Consider the following 22,612-nt stretch of genomic DNA (forward strand, 5'->3'; position numbering starts at 1 on the left):
ATCACTGTTTTCAATGGGCTTTCACCAAACTCCAAGACATTACACAACAAACCTGGCCCTCTGCCCCTCATCCCACCTGGACAGCTGTTCTCCCCCTCCCACACAAGAATAGAGAGAATAGCATTTCCCTTAGCAGTTCCAGAGAAAAGGGAAGCGAGGAGAATGGAGTTCAAGTTTCACAAACAGATGTGAGGAGAGAGACTGGGCAGTTCATGACCCTACACATGACTTCAGCAAAAGCAAACTTCAGACTCACTGCAACTGAAGAGGCTGCTGCATGTTCTATTATTTATCATGTTGTCTAAGCCCTAACAAATTATAAAATCAAAAAGGGGAAGTTTGTTTTGAAGAAGTGAGATGTGTTTCTGAATACCAGCCACACCACTTTATATAACTCCTCCTTATCAGAGAATTATAACTTGCAACATAACACTATATTGGTTCTTCTAATATAAGCCTAATAATGATTATTACTAACAATAACAATTTTAAACACATTTACATAGTGCTTAATAATTCTGAAAGTACACTGTCTCCTTGGAGACAAGTGGGTCAAGTGCTCTATGCTGATTAACAAGAGCACTAAGGCGCAGAGCCCACCAGTAACTTGTACAAGGTCACAGAGCTGAGCAGAGTCAATACAGCTGCATGGTTCATACATGGATTCCAGAAACATATCATGTGACTCGGAAGTCAAGAAAACAGCAAACCCTGTGGCAAGTAAACAGTGATTCAACATTGCCATTCACATACATACGTACACACACACACACACACACACACACGTAGATGCCAATGTCACATTGTAAAAAATAATTTCATGTTAAATGTTTCAGAAGGTTCCATCCAGTTATTCTTTCTGACCAATTATTAAGAAAAGATTACCAGTTTGACTTACAGGTTAAAATGTAGTTTTTTGTCTTATTCATTAAACTGCATAGTAACACAAAGCAACCACTCACTTACATCAGATCCTTCTGGAGTTGAGTCAACATGCAATATAATGACTCCTAAATAGGCAACACTGACGTTCCTTCCAATGAAGTGTGTTTGTGACTAGAGGATCTAGGACTCTCTGCCCTGAGCACACGTCGCCCTCTAGTGGCACGCACTTCTCACATTCTGGGCTAAGTCCCTCACTTGAGGATGCTTACAGCAGAGATCACCAAACATTTCTTACATACCCTTTCAGCGCAGTGTTTTTTTTTTAGCAAACACTCTCACTCAACACGTATTTATTTATTTATATACTAATATCAGCATAACAATTATGTTTATTATAAAACTTAGACAAAACAGAGCTGGTTGTTTTAAAATGTAATCTAGACCGAAAAAATGGTGGCGAAACAGACAGACGTGTCCCAAGCCTTGTCCCTGAGCAGAAAGAAAGAACAGCTGAGGGTCGCACGGGGAGTATTTGTTGGTGAGTTGAGGGACAGCTATACTCCAGGAGAAGGTGGGGGACTGCTGGACGGGGTTCCCTCCCAGAGTCACCGGCTCGGATGCAGAGACTGCGCCATATTGAAGGGGAAAGTGGATGTTATTGGAAGCCTGAAAATCAACAACTGAGGCACCCACCGAACAGCTGTGAACCCCAGAACACCGGTCCCCAATTGGCGCAAACATGCAGATTCAGAGGAGCTCTACACTCCACCACGGAAAGGTCAGATTTCGCCTGGGATAAGGTGAGGTCTCTGGACCCAGCAGGTCAGAGAAACTTGCGGATTGCGGGAGCTGGAGGACCGGGGGAAGTCCGCGCCTAGAAAAATCCGTGGCTGTTGGGGCTGGCGTGATCCGCGAATGTGGAAGGGGGTCCTCAGAGCTGCTAACAGAAAGGATCTCTAAAAAGCAACCCATTTTGATCTGACACAAAAGGACAGCCTAAAAATTTTAAAAGTGTACCGGCTGCTTAGACCCAAGGGGGAAAGGAGGACTGTGCAGACTTGCACGCAGCCCTGTTGTTCACACACTTGGGCATTTTCCTCTTCAAATACCTGCCTCTGATTACTAAGCCCAATACATAGGATCACCCAGTTGGGGACACCCTGGGAGACTGCAGGGGGAAGTTGTTTTTCTGGAACCTGGGAATCGGAGTGCGGAGTGACCGTTGGAGAGCCAGGTCTGGGGCAGCCCACTCCCACAAACCGGTATTGAGCGCCACAGGGAAAACAGGATCTAAGTACAGGCTAGAGAGGACCTATAGACCCGGAGGGCAATCCAGAAACACTGCCACCCAGGGGCTGAATCACAAATTGACTCTTGTGTAATCACAAATAAAGGAATACAAGAATTTGTAGTTTTTTATTTAAGTGTCATTTTATTTTCTCTTTATTTTATTTTGGGATTAGTATTCTACATTCTATTTTCATCTTTCCTTTAGCATCGTTTTACTCTATCTCAACTCTACCTTTGTGCCATCACTCTCTTCCTAACTTTTCCCCTTTTGGTGTCCTGTTTCTCTTACCCTTTTCCTGCTTTAGATTTTCCCTATTCTTTCTGTTTACCCCCTGTTAAAATTTCACCCTACTTATATAATTAATTTCCAATCCCCTGCTCCAAGTCCATACACACCACTCTCTTCTCTGTCTTAACTATCCAAAAATTGTTTTTCTCTCTGTCCTGTTGTTGTTGTTTGCTTGAATGTTGATTATATCGATTTTTTATGCTTTTTTGTGTGATTGTTTTGCTTATTCTTTTTTTGTATTGTTTTGTTTGTTTGTTTTTCTTTGTTTTTTGCTTCTGTTTTCCCTCGCCTCGCTTGAAATTAGTTGTTTGTAGTTTGTATTAATCTCCAGGTACTTGTTGCTGGCATTTGCTAGGATTAGTGGCTGTTCTATTGGAGTTTTCTCCCCATATATAGTTGGTACCCCTTTTCTTTCTTATTCTCTTTCTTTTCTCTCTTACTTTTTTTTTTTCTTTTCCCAATTTCATTTTTGCACTCCTTTTTTTTTTTTTCTTCCTCTTCTTCTTTCTCTCCTATCCCCTAATTTGCCTTTCTCAGGTGGTCAACTTTATTTGGGTTTATTAATATCGTGAATACATTTCTGTTCAGTGCCTTTTGTGTTGTACTTGGTTGTGTTGTATTTTGTGCCTTTAAATCAACGCAGGAGAGAGAGAAGTACATAACCAGACATCTGGAAAAGAGAGACCATGGGGAGACAAAGAAACAGCCCGCTTATCAAAGAGAAGCAGGCATCACCAGAAAAGGAAGTAAACAAAATGGAGCCAAGCAACCTGTCAGAGAAAGAATTCAGAGAAATGGTCACAAGGTGGCTGAAAAGAATGGAAGACAAATTCGACAATATGAGTAAGAACCAAGAGGAAATGAAGAACCAAGGAGAAATGAAAAATGACATCACTGCTGTAAAGAACTCAATAGAAAGCATCAAGAGTAGACTAGAAGAAGCAGAGGACCGCATTAGTGAGCTAGAAGACAAGGTGGGAAAAAATTCCCAATTAGAGCAGCTTCTAGAAAAAAAAATTAAAAAGCAGGAGGAGAGCCTAAGGGAACTTTGGGATAACACAAAACAAAACAACAACAGCATAATAGGGGTTCCAGAAGGAGAGGGAACTGAGCAAGAAACAGAAAACCTGTTTGAAGAAATAATGACAGAAAACGTCCCTGATAAAAGGAAGAAAAAACCCACACAAGTCCAAGAAGCTCAGAGAGTCCCAAGCAAAATGAACCCCAAAAGACCGACGCCAAGGCACATTACAATTAAACTGGCAAACACCAACGACAAAGTAAGAATCTTAAAAGTGGCCAGAGAGAGACAGAAAGTTACATACAAAGGAACCCCCATCAGACTAGCAACTGATTTCTCAACAGAAACTCATCAGGCCAGAAGGGAATGGAATGAAATATACAAAGTCATGCAAAGGAAGGGTCTGAATCCAAGAATACTGTACCCAGCAAGGCTATCAATCAAAATTGAAGGTGAAATCAGGAGTTTCACAGACAAAAAAGGACTAAGGGAATTTATTACCACCAAACCAGCAATGAAAGAAATGCTAAAGGGTCTGCTGTAATAAAAGAAATAGGAAGCGAAGAAGGAACACAGGGGTAAGGAATAAAAATGGCAACAAATAAGTTTAGCCGAAACCGATTTGGCTCAGTGGATAGAGCGTCAGCCTGCGGACTCAAGGGTCCCAGGTTCGATTCTGGTCAAGGGCATGTACCTTGGTTGCGGGCACATCCACAGTAGGGGGTGTGCAAGAGGCAGCTGATTGATGTTTCTCGCTCATTGATGTTTTGAACTCTCTATCCCTCTCTCTTCCTCTCTGTAAAAAATCAATAAAATATATTTAAAAAACAAACAAAAAATAATAATAATAACTTTAAATGTAAATGGATTAAATGCCCCAGTCAAAAGACATAGGGTAAGGGATTGGATAAGAAAACAAGACCCATATATCTGCTGTCTACAAGAAACCCACATCAGAAAAAAAGACGCACACAAACTGAGGGTGAAGGGATGGAAAAGGGTTTTTCAGGCGAATGGAAATGAAAAAAAAGCTGGGGTAGCAATACTTATATCTGACAAATTAGATCTCAAAGTGAAGGACATAACAAGAGATAAGGAAGGCCACTTCATAATACTAAAGCGAGCAATTCAACAAGAAGAAATAATTCTGGTAAACATATACGCACCCAATACAGGATCACCAAAATACATTAAAAAAACTCCTGGAGGATATCGAGGGAGAGATTGACAGCAATACAATCATAGTAGGAGACTTTAATACCGCACTATCACCATTGGACAAATCCTCTAAACAAAAAAATCAGCAAATAAACATCAATCCTAAATGACTCACTAAACCAGATGGAATTAAATGACATCTTCAGAACATTTCACCCCAAAGCCACAGAATATACATTCTTCTCAAGTGCACATGAGTCATTTTCAAAGATAGACTTTGTCATTGGCAAAGTCTCCTCAATTTCAATAAGATAGAAATCATATCAAGCATCTTCTCAGATCACAGTGGCATAAAACTGGAAATCAACTACAATAAAAACAATCAAAAAAATCAAACACCTGGAGACTAAACAGCATGCTATAAACAATGACTGGGTTACCAGAGATATCAAGGAAGAAATAAAAAACATCATGGCAACAAATTACAATGAAAACACAACAATCCAAAATCTATGGGACACAGCGAAAGCAGTCTTGAGAGGGAAGTTCATAGCTCTACAAGCCTACTGCAAAAAAAACAAGAAACAATGGTAATAAATTACCTAACCCTACAACTCAAAGAGTTAGAAAGAGAGCAACAAGAAAAGCCCAGTGTAAGCAGAAGGAAGGAAATAATAAAAATCGGAGCGGAGATAAACAACATAGAGAGCAAAGAAACAATACAAAAGATCAACAAAACCAAGTGCTGGTTCTTTGATAGGATAAACAAGATTGATGAACCTCTAGCCAGGCTCACCAAGGAGCAAAGAGAGAGGACCCAATTAAACAAAATCAGAAATGAAAGAGGTGAAATAACAACATACCCCACAGAAATACAAAGGATTGTTTAAAAAATACTATGAACACGCCTATTCCAACAAACTAGACAACCTGGAGGAAATGGACATATTCCTAGAAAAATATAACCTCCCAAAACTCCATCAGGAAGAATCTAAACATCTCAATAGGCCAATAACTATGAAAAAAATTGAAGGACTCATCAAAAAGCTTCCAGGAAACAAAAGCCCAGGGCCAGACGGCTTCACAGGGGAGTTTTACCAAACATTCAAGAAAGAACTGAAACCTATCCTCCTCAGATTATTTCAAAAAATTCAAGAAGAAGGAACACTTCTAAGCTCCTTCTATGAATCCAGCATCACCCTAATACCAAAACCAGATAAAGACAACACAATGAAAGAGAATTACAGGCCAATATCCCTCATGAACATAGATGCCAAAATCCTCAACAAAATTCTAGCAAATCGGATCTAACAGTACATCAGAAAGATCATACACCATGACTAAGTAGGATTTATCCCAGGAATGCAAGGATGGTACAATATCCACAAATCAATAAACGTGATACATCACATAAACAAATTGAGAGATAAAAATCACATAGTCATATCAATTGATGCAGAAAAAGCATTTGACAAAATCCAACACCCTTTCTTGATAAACACTCTCAACAAGGTGGGAATAGAAGGATCATACCTCAACATAATAAAAGCTATATATGATAAACCCACAGCTAACATCATAATCAATGGGCAAAAACTAAAACCATTTCCCGTAAGAACAAGAACAAGACAGGGATGCCCACTCTCACCACTCCTGTTCGACATAGTACAGGAAGTATTAGCCATTGCAATTAGATAAGAAGAAGAAATAAAAGGCATCCAAATTGGAAAAGAAGAAGTAAAGCTGTCCTTATTTGCAGATGACATGATAGTGTACATAAAAAAACATCCAAAACTGACAGACTTAATAAATGAATTCGGCAATGTAGCAGGATACAAAATTAACGCCAAGAAATCTATGGCATTTCTAAACACCAATAATGAACTTACAGAAAGAGAAATTAAAAAGCAATCCCATTTACCATCGCACCAAAAAAAATTAAGATACCTAGGAATAAACTTAACGAAGGAGGTAAAAGACCTATACGCGGAAAACTATAGGACACTGAAAAAAGAGATAGAGGAAGACGTAAACAGATGGAAGAAGAACATACCATGTTCATGGATTGGTAGAATCAACATCATTAAAATGTCCATACTACCCAAAGCAATCTATAGATTCAATGCACTCCCATTGAAATACCAACGGCATATTTCACAGATCTAGAAAGAACTCTCCAAAAATTCATCTGGAATAAAAAAAGACCCTGAATAGCCACAGCAATCCTGAGAAAGAAGAATAATGTAGGAGAGGTCTCAATACCAGACCTCAAGCTGTATTACAAAGCCACTGTTCTCAAAACAGCATGGTACTGGCACAAGAACAGACATATAGATCAATGGAATAGAACAGAGAATCCAGATATTGACCCAAACCACTATGCTCAATTAATATTTGATAAAGGAGGCATGAACATACAATGGAGTCAAGACAGTCTCTTCAATAAATGGTGTTGGGAAAATTAAACAGATAGATACATGCAAAAATATGAAACTAGATCACCAACTTACACCATACACAAAAATTAACTCAAAATGGATACAGGACTTAAACATAAGATGGGAAACCATAAAAGTACTAGAGGAATCCACAGGCAGCAAAATCTCAGACATATGCCGAAAGAACTTCTTCACTGATACTGCTCCTAGGGCAATGGAAGCTAAAGAGAAAATAAACAAATGGGACTACATCAAAATAAAAAGCTTTTTCACAGCAAAAGAAACCATCAACAAAACAACAAGAAAGCCCACTGTATGGGAGAACATATTTGCAAATGTTATCACTGATAAAGGTTTAATCTCTAACATCTACAGGCAGCTTATACAACTTAATAAAAGGAAGATACATGATCCAATAAAAAAATGGGCAACAGACCTAAATAGAATCTTTTTGAAAGAAGACAGAAGGAAGGCCAAGAGACACATGAAAACATGCTCAAAGTCACTAATTATCCGAGAGATGCAAATCAAAACAACAATGTGGTACCATCTCACACCTGTCAGAATGGCAATCATCAACAAATCAACAAACAAGTGCTGGCGAGGATGCGGAGAAAAAGGAACCCTCGTGCACTGCTGGTGGGAATGCAGACTGGTGTAGCCACTGTGGAGAACAATATGGAGTTTCCTCAAAAAACTGAAAATGGAACTCCCATTTGACCCAATAATCCCAGTCCTAGGAATATATCCTAAGAAACTAGAAACACCAATCAGAAAGGATATATGCACTCCTATGTTCATAGCAGCACAATTCACCATAGATAAGATTTGGAAACAGCCTAGGTGCCTGTCAGCAGATGAGTGGATCAGAAAACTATGGTACATCTACACAACAGAATACTATGCTGCCATAAAAAGAAGGAATTCTTACCGTTTGCAGCAACCTGGATGGAACTGGAGAGCATTAAGCTAAGTGAAATAAGCCAGTGAATAAAAGAAAAATACCACATGACCTCACTCATTTATGGATAATAAAGAACATTATAAACTGATGAACAAAAAGGTAGATACAGAGGCAGTAAAGCATCAAACAGACTGTCAAATTATAGCGGGAAGGTTAGGGAGAGGTGGGAGAGATAAGAGATTAACCGGACTTGTATGCATGCATATTATCATAACCAATGGACGCAAAACACTGGGGGGTGAGGGCATGTATGGGAGTTGGGTGAGGGGGGGCAATGGTAAGATATGTACACATATAATACCTTAATTAAAAAACTGGAAAAAATAATAAATAAATAAATAATAAATAAATAAATAAATAAAATGTAATCTAAATAGAAATTCTAATCATTTCCTCAGGCACCCACATTGGAGATAACTGTGCTTGAGAGAGAATCTGATAATATAATTTTCATCAAAAACATTCAGCATTATTTCTGCCCTTGATACAGACACTCATGATTTTTCTCTTTAAGAGTCCTATAACTTAAGTCTGTGCGTGAATGAGGCATTGGAATTCTGAAGTTGGCCATTTCATGAACTAGAAAGGTACGTAGTCAGGCTAACCATAAAACTGAAGCAGTTTGCATGGACTAGGTAAAACTCTTACCTGGGAACAATATAGTCTTTACTCAACATTTAGCACAAGCAGGTTAGCAATGCAAAAGCACACCTTGAATCTCAGGTAGCCCTACTTTCCTTCTCGATAGCTCAAGTCTACATATTACAAATCTTATCACTCTTGAAACCTTTTATTTAAGAAAGTCTTTATTACAAAAAGGAAGATTTCAAGGTGTCCACCCAGTAACACTCTGTCCTCTGTCAGTGAGCAGAGAACTGTGCAGACTTTTATCATCAGTATGCTCTTCGGAAGGATTGAAGCATTTCCACTTAGGCTCGAGTTAGAAATTGTACTGGGTCTGTGTGCCTCACTCACAGCATCCAGATACCCTACTTGGCATGATCCTTATCTTCAAGAAGCAGAGTGATGACCCACAAATATTCCAAAACAAAAGTAATTTGGAAAAGGTTCTTATCAAGTTCACATGGAGGTAGGACAGTGAAAGATTTGTAGTGGTTCTTTTTGTTTTCCCTTCTTTCCATATATGCAATTCCCAAAGACTGCTATGAAAACCAAAGGTATTTATAATCAGTTAAGGTATTCACTGAAGGTAGGTATCATGTCTTAAAACATACCTCTGCATTCCTGGCACCTAGCATGACTTGGGACATACCACAGGCACTTTCCATTGTAAAAAGAACACAAACTTTTTATTGCTCCCCAAAATAAGAGTGGGGGGGGGAGAGAAACACTGAAAATCTGATGTTTATAGATCAGTTCAGTAATGAAACAATCTATTACTAGGAAAGCATAAGATAACAACTGCCTGTGTAATGGTTAATTTTATGTGTCAGCTTGGCTAGGCTATGTTTTGGGGTCAAACTCTAATTTAGATGAAGACATTTTTTTTTAATGTGAACAACGTTTAAATCCAAAGACTTAGTACAGCAGATTATCTTCTATAACATGGGTGGGCCTTATTCAATCAGTTAAAGACCTTAAGAGAAAATACAGTCCCCCAAGGAAGAAGGAATTCTGCCTTCAGGCTGCCTTCAGACTCAAGCTGCAACATCAGCACTTCCCTGAATCCCAACCTGCTGGCCTGCTCTACACATTTCAGATTTGCCAGCTCCCATAATCATGTGAGCCAATTCCTTAAAATACAGCCATTCCGTGGAGGCCACGGGGGCGTAAGCGACCAAGGAGACAGAACTGAACCTCACATCACCCTGCTTGGCCCCGGAGGATGACTGGTTAGCCAGAGACAGGTAAGATTCCTCAGGGAAGGAACAACCTAAGACAGGCACAGTCGCAACGGGGCCATCAGGAGAGAACTTGGGGGTCAACAGAGGTGGGGCACAGACCTTCACGCTCCCTCCCCCCAAGTTTGCAGGGGCCTGAACCCTCACCCCTGCTGAGAGAGGTCTCCTGCCCCCATGGCTGCTTAGCTTCCCATGCACAGCTCAAATCGGGACCCAGGTAACAGACAGAGACTTGGCCGACAGCAGATGCCCTCTCACTGCAACAAGACTTGTTTGAGTTGTCTTGTACCCATGGTGTGGGGAAGTGGGATTTTTACATCTAAATCCAGCCTAGTACCAGGAATGCTCAGGGCCTACTCAAGAAGGCAAATAATCCTTCCCACTAATATTTACAGGGTAAAATAAGATGGTTGTTAGAGTATTAAATTTGACAGTAAAATAGTAGTCAAGTTTTCAGACTAATTTAAATTGGCTAATTGAAATAAGCAAATATTCTAGAAAAATCAATGGTACTGGACAAAAAATCTGTTCCTAAAGTGTTAACTAAAATTTTTATTGGTAGTTCATCTCATCGTAAAATTGCATAACATGTAATGAACCTAAAGCAGTCACATTTTAGTGCAAAAAATTAAAATTTAAAAGCTATCAAGATTTCAGCATAAAATTTCCAAAAGCCTAATATTTAAACCAAAAAAGGGGGGATAGTAGAAGAATATCATGTAAGGAAAAATATCCTGTAAATAAATTACATCTAGAAAATTTTTACTTTAGAAAATTAACTTTCATTTGTAATGCTAACAGCAAGACACCCAGGTAAAACATACATGGTGTCAAAACAAGCCAAAGGAAAATCATTTGGGCAAAAAATGAAAAAGGATCACAAGTCAAATTTATAGAAAAGATTCCTTTACTAACTTTTGGTCGAGAATATGTTTGTATATTTTCAGAAAACAACTCTGAGACCATGTGGATTCCTGCAACAGAGAGGAAGTGACAGGAGTGCTCCAGCCATGAAGACAGAAGAGAAACAGTCCAGAGATGGAAGATGCTGACATCGCCGTGCTTCACTGCAGGTTGCCCAGGACCAAACCAGAGAGGGTCGGACCTGCATTACCACCATTTGTCCACCATCCAGAACTGAAATATCATTGCTGACATGTACACATAAGGAACTGTTGGACATAGAAATTGGGACTCAAAAGAACTGCTGGCCCAGAAAGAAACTCACTACAGACTGACTCATTTGCCTCTCAGCATAACCATTATTGCTAGTCTCATTTTCGGTTCTTACAAGTGTATTTCTAGTATCACATGAGCTCACTCATCTAGGGGAAATGATGAACAACATAGACTGATGAACAAGAACAGCATCGATCAGACTGTCGGACCTCAGAGGGAAGGTAGGGGAGGGTGGGGATAAGGGAGATAGATCAACCAAAAGGACTTGTGTGCTTGCATATGAGCCTAACCAGTGATCATGGACAACAGGGGGGTGGGGCATGCGTGGGGAGGGGTTTGGGATGGGAATGGGGGGGATGAGGACAAATATGTGATACCTTAATCAATAAAGTAATTAAAAAAGAAAAAAGAAATAAAATACAGCCATACACCACTTAACAAGTAGGGTACATTCTGAGAAATGCATCAATAGGCAATTTTGTCGTGTGAACATCAGAGTGCTCTACACAAACCTAGATGGTCTAACTTACTACACACCTAGGCTGTAAGCCTGTACAGTGTATTTTACCACAAAACAACATGAGATTAAATTGAGCACATGAGAAAATGATGCAATCAAACATGGTAAACACAAGGTGTATGAGGCTGGCTGCTGCTGGCTTAATACGGCATACTGTTTTAAACCAATCTTTTTTGTTTATAAGTAGAAAGAGTACACTCTAAAATGACAAATAAAAAAAAAAGTACAGCAAATACACAAACCAGTAACACAGTCATTTTATTATCATTATCAAGTATTATGTTCTATACTTTTGTGCAATACTTTTATATGACAGGTAGCACAGTAGGTCTGTTTATACCAGCATCACCACAAACACGTGAGCAACACACTGTACTACAACATTATAATGGCTAAAGCATCAGTAGGCGATAAGAATTTTTCAGCTCCATTATAATCTTACTAGGGGCCCAGTGCACAAAATTCGTGCACTGAGTGGGGAGGTCCCTCAGCCCAGCCTGCCCCCTCTCACAGACTGGGAGCCCTCAGGGGATGTCCTACTGACGGCCTCCGGGGATGTACTTCTCTGCGGGAGGTGACCGGGCTGATCAGGGGGAGGCACCAGCCCCATCACCCCACTGCTGCACCCACTGCCAGCCACCATAGCCACCAAGGTGTTTTCATCAACACGGACTCCAGTCCCTTCACCATGAAAAAATGACAACTTTCTTTAGGCATCTTCAAGATGTGTCTTTCATAGGATATGACATTCTTATCTTTCTTTCTTTTTTATCCTAACCTGAGGATATGTTTCCATTGATTTTTAGAGAGTATGGAAGAGAGAGGGAGAGACAGAGAGGAACATCAATGTGAGAGGGACACTTTGATTGGCTCCAGGGAGGAGCCTGTAACCTAGGTACATGCCCTTGATCAGAATCGAACCCAGACCTTGAGGTCGGCAGGCCAAGGCTCTATCCACTGAGTCAAACCGGCTAGGGCAGGATATGACTTTTCTTAGCCCCTCCAACAGTGGACCTTCGTTTTTTTCTCCAGAAGTGTGGTGGAAAAACCCTAGATCACCTTCTTGGATTCTTATTACCCAAGTTACCAAGAACACTGCAAGTGGCGGTGCACATTAAGCTTAGCCAATGAGCGATCAGAAAAGGTGTTTACGCTCAAACTGGTTTGGCTCAGTGGATAGAGCGTCGGCCTGCAGACTGAAGGGTCCCAGGTTTGATTCCTGTTAAGGGCATGTACCTTGGTTGGGTGCACATCCCCAGTGGGGAGTGTGCAAGAGGCAGCTGAATCAATGTTTCTCTCTCATCGATGTTTCCAACTGTCTATCCCTTTCCCCTCTTTTCTGTAAAGAAAGTCAATAAAATATTTTTTTAAAAAAAGAAAAGGTGTTTCCTCTGCAGTTCAGCCCTGCTTTGTGTCCACTGGGCTAGGGCATGTCCCTGCGGCTCGGGGGGGGGGGGGGGGGGGGAAGGGGGGCGGCATGCCCCCAAGGCCAGCAGCCAGCCCCACGTTGTGGGCGCCAGGCTGAGAACATCCGCCCCCAGTTGCTTGGCGCCTGTGCTCGTAGGCCCAGGGGCGTTGTGGGACCCTGGCCACTCAGGGCCTACACATGGGCCTACAGGCTAGGAGTGGCCTGGGTCCCGAGAATGTTCCCGGGACCTAGGCTGCTCGGTGCCTGTGTATGCAAATTAACCTGCCATCTTTGTCGGGTTAATTTGCATGCTCACTCCTGATTGGCTGGTGGGTGTCGCAGAGGTACAGTCAATTTGCATCTTTCTCTTTTATTAGTGAGACTAGAGGCCCAATGCACAAAAAATTCGTGCAAGAGTAGGCCTTCCTTCCCCCAGCTGTCGACACCAGCTTCCCTCCTCCGGCTGCCGGCAGGCACCGGGGACCCAGGTTGCTTCCCTCCTCTGGCCATCCACAGGCATCGGGGACCCAGGCTGGCTTCCTTCCAGCCCCGGCTTTGTCAGGAAGATGTCTGGAATGATGTCCAGAAGAAGTCTGGTCTAATTAGCATATTACCCTCTTATTATTATAGTTAGATGGGACCATCATCATATATGCAATCTGTCATTAACTGAAACATTGTTATGTGGCAAATGATTGTAAATATCCTCTCAACTTTTAATATATGTTGAGAGGATATTTACAATCATTTGTGTGTGTGTGTGTGTGTGTGTGTATGTATTCACATTTTTTCCCCTATTGGTTCTATTTCTCTGGAGAATCCTGTATAATATACTGTCTACAGATTTTTCAAAGATCATAACCACAGGTATTAATCTGCTACTTTCTGATATGCTAAATCTATTATTTCCACTGGATTAAAGCCAAACAGTGCATAAAATCCAATCACTAGATGAAGGGTATTCTTCTAAAATGAAAATGATGAGAAATGACACGATGAATAAAAAGCTTTCCAACGATATACCTACCGTATTTTCCGACATATAAGACAACTGGGAGTATACGATTTTCCTGGGTTAAAAAGTCGTCTTATACGCCGGAAAATACGGTAGTCCAATATATCTAATCCATTATATATCTAATCCCATCAATATAGTCCAATATACCGTATTTTCCAGCGTATAAAATGACTTTTTAACCCAGGAAAATCTTATACACCCAGTTGTCTTATACGCCAGAAAGTACGGTAGGTAGACCAGCCCAATGGACATTTTTATAATGGTGGGACTTTTTAGTCGTACAATAGAATGATTTCAGGGTGAAGACCTCTTCACAAGGTATTACACTTTATTGTGAAGGCTTTGGCAAAATTTATAGAATGAAAAAGAAGAAAATATGCTAATAAAATGGGATAAGAAGAAAAAAGTAAGTACCTCTTGGTTATCTTTATTTTGGTGCGCCCAGAAAATCTTATGATAAAGCGTCTCCAATGAATTGCTAGAATCAGTTCGGTCAAAACAGTGTCGATCCAACACTTCCAATGTGTGCAAAACCCGGCTAATGGTCACCCCTAGAAATGGAAATTAAGCAAGCAGTTAAAAAGGCTAAATGAGGCCAAACAGCACAGTGCAAAACTCATTATTATGGGTGCAAAAGGGATTTTAAGAAATCATTCCCAGCATAGAAGAGTTGCCAACAAAACCAAACCTGGCAAGCTAGACAGCCAGGGTCTGAAGGGCATAAACTAAAGAACTTCCTCAGAATTCCCTAGGTGGCTCCGTCAGAGAGCAGAGAGTATCCTTATCCAACATATGGACAGGGTGACGAGAATCAGAAGCATGGCATATAAAGACCCACATTCAAAAGCACTCTTCCGTTGTGTTCTGTACCTGCTGTTGACTCTTGGCACTTGTCAAAAGACCACCGAACTTCCACTGCACGGCCTCTCTGTTTTATCTGCTGTTCTACCTCATAAATCCTTGCCCGAACCTGAAAAATAAGCATTTCTAATTAACTTGTGCTTGGAGAGCCACAGTGGTTGTCTAAATCATGTCAGGATTTTCCACATGAGCAGAGAATCCTACGGTGAACTACAGTCATCACTGCATTGTAGGAAATTCAGTCTGTTTCACCAAGAGTGCATTTTAAAATTCACAGGTGGTGGTTCTATGCCAGTTTTCAATAACAAATGCTTATCTTTATAACTGAAAATATATTAGGACATCAATAGAAAGTAAAAGTTCTAAATATCATCTATAAGCCATTCTTCTATGTATGAAAGCAACCAGTCATGTTTATTAACTTAATAAGACTGCTTTGAAAAAACAGAGACCTTTTTTAAGTATTAGCCACCATTCTTTGGTTCAAGTTTCTTAAGTCTTTGAACCAAATAACCCAGCACTCATAAAAACATAATAATTACTAAATATCACAGACCACTACTTTGAGAGTTGAGGAACACCACTATATTATCGTCTGGGTGGCAGAACTCTCTGTAAGAACTGCCCAGTAAAAGGGTCAGAAGAAAGAGAGCAACATGAACTTCTGTGGTTCAAGAGGCTAAATACATCCCCCAAGGCCACCCAGAGAGAGGGGGCGGAGCTGGGAATGGCACCCAAGCGATGTTAAAACCCACCTGGCCCTCTCTGCCCTGATGACTCTCAAGAATGAGAACCCCCATCAAATCACTGCAACAGAAAGTCTACCTGCTGATTGAAGGCCGTGTTCCCGCCAGGCATGGGGAGGCTGGAGGGAGCCACCTGCAGCAGATCCAGGGGTGAGCCTGGGTTCGCGCTCTTACTGTCGTTTGTGGAATAATTCCACACTAAGGCACTTGGGCAACAGAGAGTGACAGTCTGGAGAGAAAGTGGGAAAATCCAGATAAGAGAAAGAAAAGGTATAACCACAGCTTCACAGTAAAATTACACCTTATCATGACTATTACAGTTTCTTAACAGTAAGATTAAAATATGAGTATCTTATCCCATTCTCATCTTTTCAAGTGATAAGACAAAACTAAGACAGAATTACCACTTTGAAAGGAAGGAAGTATGGTCTTAAGAAATTACCTAGTACAGGACACCTAGGAAACATAAAAGTGAAGTAATCATCACTTAAAACAATTTCTCATGGTTAAAAAAATGAGATGGCATTAAATAGGTAATTTCTAAGGTTATAAACTGTGAAAAAGAATTTTTAAAAATATTTCAAGTAATGGTGCAGTAAGTAGCTTCATAAATGCTAGGTAGGCAGTAATCCTGGACTAACGGCTGGCAAATTTTTTTCTGTAAAAAGCCAGATAGTAAATGTTTTGAGCTTTTTGGGACATCTATAGTTTCTGTCTCATATTCTTTTTTTTGTTCTAATAACTCATTGGAAACATGAAACTATTATAGCTCACAGGCTGCACCTGGCCCTCAGATGTAGCTCGTCTGCCCTGGCTGAGCCCCTTACAGACTGTCTTACTCAACCAGCTTGCACGAAGTACTTTCTATGACCACCTTGCTTCTACGTCACAGCAACCCCATTTCCCAACTGTATGAAAGAGGAATATGAGACAAAGATTAGTAACAGCCCCAAATTGAGTCCAGCACACGTGACTGGCACTCCTATGTTGATCCTGCTGCCTCTGAAATGCAAATTAAATAGTACAGCTCACATTTAATTGAACACTATCCTGGAAGCTTTCTGTCCTCATAACCTTAACCCCATCTGTATATATAAAAGCCTAAGCCACCGCCCCGCCCCACCCCACCCCACGGCCAACAGGCCAGTAGCTATGACGTGCACTGATCACCAGGGGGCATATGTTCAACGCAGGAGCTGCAGAGCTGTGGTGACTTGGCAGCTACGGTTCTCAGGTGATGCACCTGGAACCAGAGAGGAGGGAGCCCAATTCTGGGGTGCCAAGAACTGCCCTCTCACAATCCGGGAGCCCTCAGGGGATGTTGGAGAGCCGGTTCTGGCCTGATCCCCGCAGGCCAGGCTGAGGGACCCCACTGGTGTACGAATCCGTGCACTGGGCCTCTAGTCTGGTAATAAGTAAAGCATCGAACAGTTCGTCAATCTTCAGAGGGAAGGCAGGGAAGGGTGGATGTGGGGGGTAAGGGATCAACCAAAGGACTTGTATGCATGCTTATAAGCATAACCAATGGACACAGACACTAGGGTGGTGAGGGCATGTGCTGGGGGGGTTGGGATGGCCAGTGGGGGAAAAAGGAGACATATGTAATACTATATGTAATACTTTAAACAAAAAAGAATTAAAAAAAAAAAAAAAAAGAGCTGTCATCATCCCCCATTCACACTTGGGAAACAGAGCCTCAAGGTCCAAGTTACCAACTGGCAGAGCAGAGCCCACGTCAGGTCTGTCTGAATTTAAAGTACATGTCTTAACCATCCTGCTATCATGCCACTCAACAGCAAACAGAGAGCTGAGAGAATGAATGCAACATTTCCTTTTTCTAAAAAGTGAATAGAAAAATAAAAGTACTACATTTGGAGGTATGGAGGGAGACACGTCTGTGGAAATCAGATGGCAAACAGGAAGACCATAAAGTCTCTGAACCCTCCAATGCACGTCTCCCCTGGCACCTATCCCTCTCCACTTCATCCTGTCCTCCTGTCGGTGACACTGTGGGGTTCTCACCACCTGTCCATGATGGAGCCCTTCCCTTGCATTCTTAGTTCCAAAGCCTTCCACATCTAGGACACTGATCTATCAAATACTATTCCCAGACTCACTTCTACTAGTCTACCCTTAGCTTAGAAATACGCCCCTCAAAAATAATTTTTAAAAAAAATCTCATTCACACAGCAGCGATTTCTATCTCTTGCCTTCATAGACACAGTTCTCAAACTAAGAAGAGTATTATTTCACCCCATTCTGCATCACCTGTCAACCTGCCTTAACCTGGCTTCTCACCCAAAACCCAACTGATCATCAAAGACACCACCATACTGTCAAAGACAAGTTCAGCCACCTTCTTACCAGACCTCCCCAATCCACTGGGCACTGCCACTACCACTACTAACTCCATTTTGAAACTTTCTGCAGTACCTAGAGAAGCCATGTAATGTGGTTGTCAAGAATGTAGACTCTGGATCCAGAATCTGGGTCTGAATTCCAGCTTTGCCACTGACCTCAATTGTGACCTATATTACCTTTTCATCATTAGTGTTACAAAAATAACAGAGGTTACTATCAGATAGGGTGGTTCTGAGAACTAAATGACTTAATATATGATACAACTTAGAACAGTGCCTAGAACATAGAACATGCTCAGTATTCTTCTTCTCCTCATCTTTGTTTCTACAGTCAATTCTCTCTCTCTCTCTCTCTCTCTAGTCTGGCTAACTTTCCAAGTCATCTCTATGAAATCCTCTCTGCCATCTCTTAACTACTCATGCCCCTTGGTCCACCTGGCCTCTCCCACCACTAATTCTTTAGGTAACCTCACCCCTCCCAGCCACATGCCCTGAATGATTCAAATCCACATGTGGCTGGTCATCTTGGCTCAGGAGACAGAATCAGACATATAACAACCTCTTGAAAATACCCACTTGGAAATCCTATGAGATAAAACAGTACAAAATTGAACTCTAGACTCTTCCAAACTTATTTCTTTGCCTTGTCTCTCTCTCCCCTACTTCCTTACTCACATAAGTTGTCCCTATTGCTAAAACAATCTAACTAATCCACACACTGTCACTTCCATGCAGAAAATCCTCCAATGATACCCAATCATAAGGTGCACAAGGGTCTTCTATGTGCTGACCCCCAACAGATTTATACTCCATGTTCCATTAATACCGACCTGCACACCAGAGGGCCGGCCAACCCTCTGGGCTTCTGCCCCTGCTGTGAGCTCTGCCAGGAACACTCTACCAGCTTTTCTAACTTGTATTGTAAACACCAGTCAGGATTATGTCCTCAGGAAGCTCCCTGAATTCTAGGTGGGATCAGAAATGATCCTTCTCAACTCCCTTAGCTCACTGTGCATCCCTCTCTCAGCCCTGGTCGGAGTCTCAGACACTGCCTGCCTGTCAGCCTGTCTTCCTGACAAAGCAGCAAATTCTACCAGAGTGGAGACTGTGTTTCCACGGCCAGGCCTGCCCCAGAGCCCCTTAGCCAACAGCTGGACACATTAGGAGCCTAAGAAGTGTGATCTGAACACTAAGCTGGGAGCTCCTCTAGCGTGGGGCTATACGTCCTTCCTAACAGCATCAGCCCAGGGGCCAGCATGCTGGGGATGGTCCGCAGGCCACCAGCAGGGAAGCTCAATGGAGCAAAGTAGGATAGATTGGTTGGGTTTAAAGGAAGAGAGAAAAGGCAACCGCTCAGGATGTAAACTGAGGAAGCTAAAGACGCTGCATGAAGAAGCTGATCTTCCAGAGCAGTGATACAGCTGGCTTGTTCCATGGATTCCCTAAAGGGTTTTACTCACTGACTACTTAATGGCCCTCATGAAGAATAAGCACAATAACTTACTACGCAACTAAAGCAACTAATCTTCTTTTGGCTTGATTTACATAGGAAAATAAAAACATGAAATTTCAGTCTATAAATTATGTGGTTAAGGAAGAAACTAGAGCGGTAATGTGAAAGCTGTTGCAATTCCCACCACAATTATCTCCTACACTAAATTCTAACGTAAGTAACAAGGTCAAAGGACTTACCTGCAGCATACAACTAAGTCCATACACAAGAGGGACCATGCTGTGCACAGGACAGAAAGTCTGAGAAGGCGAGCTGCACGGGGCTCACACCGGGGCCGGGGGGGCCGGGGCTGGGGGCCCTGATGCTCGCACTGTTTGGTCCTATCATCATGTGGGGCGAGTGGGCAGCGAGGAGGCCAGCGCTGTCGCTCAGCAGCAAGGCAAGACGCCGGGCACAAAAGTAGGCAAGACGACGAGACAGGTAGGCCGACTGAACAAACTCATCTGAATACTGAGGAGTACAAGGACACCAGACTTGGTCATGTCGGTGAAATAACTATCGTAATACAGAAAATTTTTCATTTAAAAAGACAACCTTCAAAGGTACTGTATAGACCAGTGCTGTCCAACAGAAACATAACACAAGCCACATATGTAATTTTACATTTTCTAATAGCCATTGGAAAAACAAAGGTAAAATTAAAGGAATATTTCATTTATCCTCATACAGGCAAGTGTTATCATTTCAACATATAATCAAACCAAGATGTATTGAGACATTATATATACCCTTTTTCTGCATTAAGTCTGAAATCTGATATGTGTATTTTGTACCGAGAACACATATCAGTTTGTACTTGTTACAGTTCCAACAGTTAACCTCCACCTCTGGCTGGTGGCTCCTCTCCTGGGCAGCACAGCTCCAGGCCCCCCAGAGGGGACGACACACAGAACCAGCGTGGGGCAGTCTCAGAAAGGGTGCGCTGGGGCCGGAAACAGGTGACTCCTCATTAGGTACTCTTCTGTACTGTTTGAATACTCAAGTACATGCGTTACCTTTCCAAGGAAATTTTAATTTTTTAAATAAATTTCATCCAGATAACCTAAATGTCAACAAATTTTAGACCAGACATTAAAATAGAAGTTCCCACCACAGTGGCTCAAAACATGTCAAACGAATATAAAAGATCCTCTGGGTCCTTAAAAAGAGATGACTTGTTTTGTTTTCACAGACTTTTGTTTGAACAAGAGGACAGTATTTAAAGAGCTGTTTGCTTAGCTCAGTGATGGGAGAAATCAATGTAGTGAGATTACTTAAAAAGGACATTACTTACCTATGAAACGCACATTACAAATGACTGCCAGAACGTAAGCCTCGTATCACTTCATGTGTTGTAGCGTCAAGATACTATTTTTCCTTCCATTTCAAAGTGCAATTTTTTCCTCTTCCACCTCTACTTACCTAAGCTTTGCTATCAGATCATTTCCTGCCCATGAAATCAACTGGTCTGTGGTTATAGATACTGTACCTGAAGCATTAATGGCAACAGGAGTTTAAGAAGATCATCATCCATTGGTCTGGTCTTTTCTAAAACATCCAAGATCCATGTCAAATACTCATGTTTTTCCAGCATTCCTTCCTTAAATGAACAAAGAAAAATTATACTAATACCGTTAAAATAAAACTAACTAAAATGCAAAAAGCACTGCTATTCTTACGCTTAAGTGTAATTTTACTATTGTTTTTGTTGTAGTAAAACTCATTGATCATAGTCTAAATTTCAAACAAAAGGAACTGATATTATGGTTGGTTTGGGGGTTTGTTGTTGTTTGTGATTTTTGATAATCTGCTTAATTCTAAATTTAAAATAAAAAAATTGATTCCTACAAGAAAGAAAACTGAAAAGACTCCCAAGGCATATATCAAGCACGTGGCTAGATTTCGAGATGTATGAACTCATCTTCACAGGAGGAAACTTATCCTATGAGAAGTTGACAATCCCACCAGATCCAATGCCCCCTTAATAGTCTCCTCTATCCTAAAGTGAAATTCAGATACTATAACCTACCTGTAAAATATATCTTAAAAAATAGAATGGCATAACTAACTATAATATAAAGAAAGAAAATGAATTTATAATAAAATACTGTAATGTATAAATATTCCAACATAACTACAGTAAGAAACAATAACACATCTACAAATTTCCAAAATGCCCCACAGGGGTGGTGTAGACCCTCAACGTAAGCATTCTATTGCCTTCACATATACATACGTATAAATACACATTATTTCATGACAGTCCCTGCACATACATAGTAAATGTCATATTATAGTTTTGTGTCATGATTCACATCATGAAAGAAACTTCAAGATAGAAAAGCTATGTTTCCTGGGAAAGACATACTTTTATGGTCCTTCTGGTAACAACCTTCCTTAGTAGTTACTATGAATGCCCTCTTTGTTCCTAGCAACTTTTCCAGATCTCTGTATACCAGTGGTCCATGGCCATGGCTACCAACAGTCTGTGTGAAGAAACTGTACTGAGAAGTTACAGTATTTCTAAGATTACAATGACACCACACTGACGTGATATCAAGATATTTACTTGTCGCTAATTTCTAACTTTTTAAATATTGAAAGTCAAAAAGTGTCAAAGCGTTATCACAGAAAAACTGCCATTTAAAACTTTAAAACCAGTAAAGTGAATTTTCACTCAATAAAGAAAGAAATAAAATGGAATTTTGCATTAAGGTATAAGAGATGATGAATTCAAGATTTTAAAATTTTAAGAAATCTTAATAAATATGATTGTCAATGATTACATAATAGTGCCTCCTCAATGTGCTTTTGTCTATGTACCCATGCCTTTATTTCTGCGTGTGTATATATACTAGGATCAGTTTCACATTTCAGATTGTGACAAATTAAAAATATCATGAACTTTTAAATTGTAGCATTAATGTTACAATTAGATTCCAATCAGTTTACAACCCTAGGAGAAGGGGGGTTGCTGGAGAGGTAGAGGGATTGAGGGGAAAAAAAGTGAGAGAAAACCCATGAATCTGGACAACAGTGTGGTGATTGTGGAAGTTGAGGGAGATGGGTGGAGGTGGAAGAGGACATAGAAGGAATAAATGGTGATGGAAAAAATTAAACT

General features: G+C 40.9%; 1 protein-coding gene across 1 annotated transcript in view; it reads right to left on the reverse strand.

Annotated features, from left to right (window-relative positions):
• The window catches only part of MED12L (mediator complex subunit 12L), a 432,034-nt gene that overhangs the window by 263,743 nt on the left and 145,679 nt on the right, over positions 1-22,612 (reverse strand). The window contains 6 exon segments of the mRNA XM_054714083.1: positions 14,447-14,583; positions 14,903-15,002; positions 15,719-15,868; positions 19,692-19,724; positions 19,726-19,962; positions 20,981-21,091. Of these exon segments, the coding sequence (XP_054570058.1) occupies positions 14,447-14,583; positions 14,903-15,002; positions 15,719-15,868; positions 19,692-19,724; positions 19,726-19,962; positions 20,981-21,091 (768 nt within the window).

The sequence above is a fragment of the Eptesicus fuscus genome, chromosome 3 (genome assembly GCF_027574615.1).
Source record: "Eptesicus fuscus isolate TK198812 chromosome 3, DD_ASM_mEF_20220401, whole genome shotgun sequence".
In the NCBI taxonomy this organism is placed as follows: domain Eukaryota; kingdom Metazoa; phylum Chordata; class Mammalia; order Chiroptera; family Vespertilionidae; genus Eptesicus; species Eptesicus fuscus.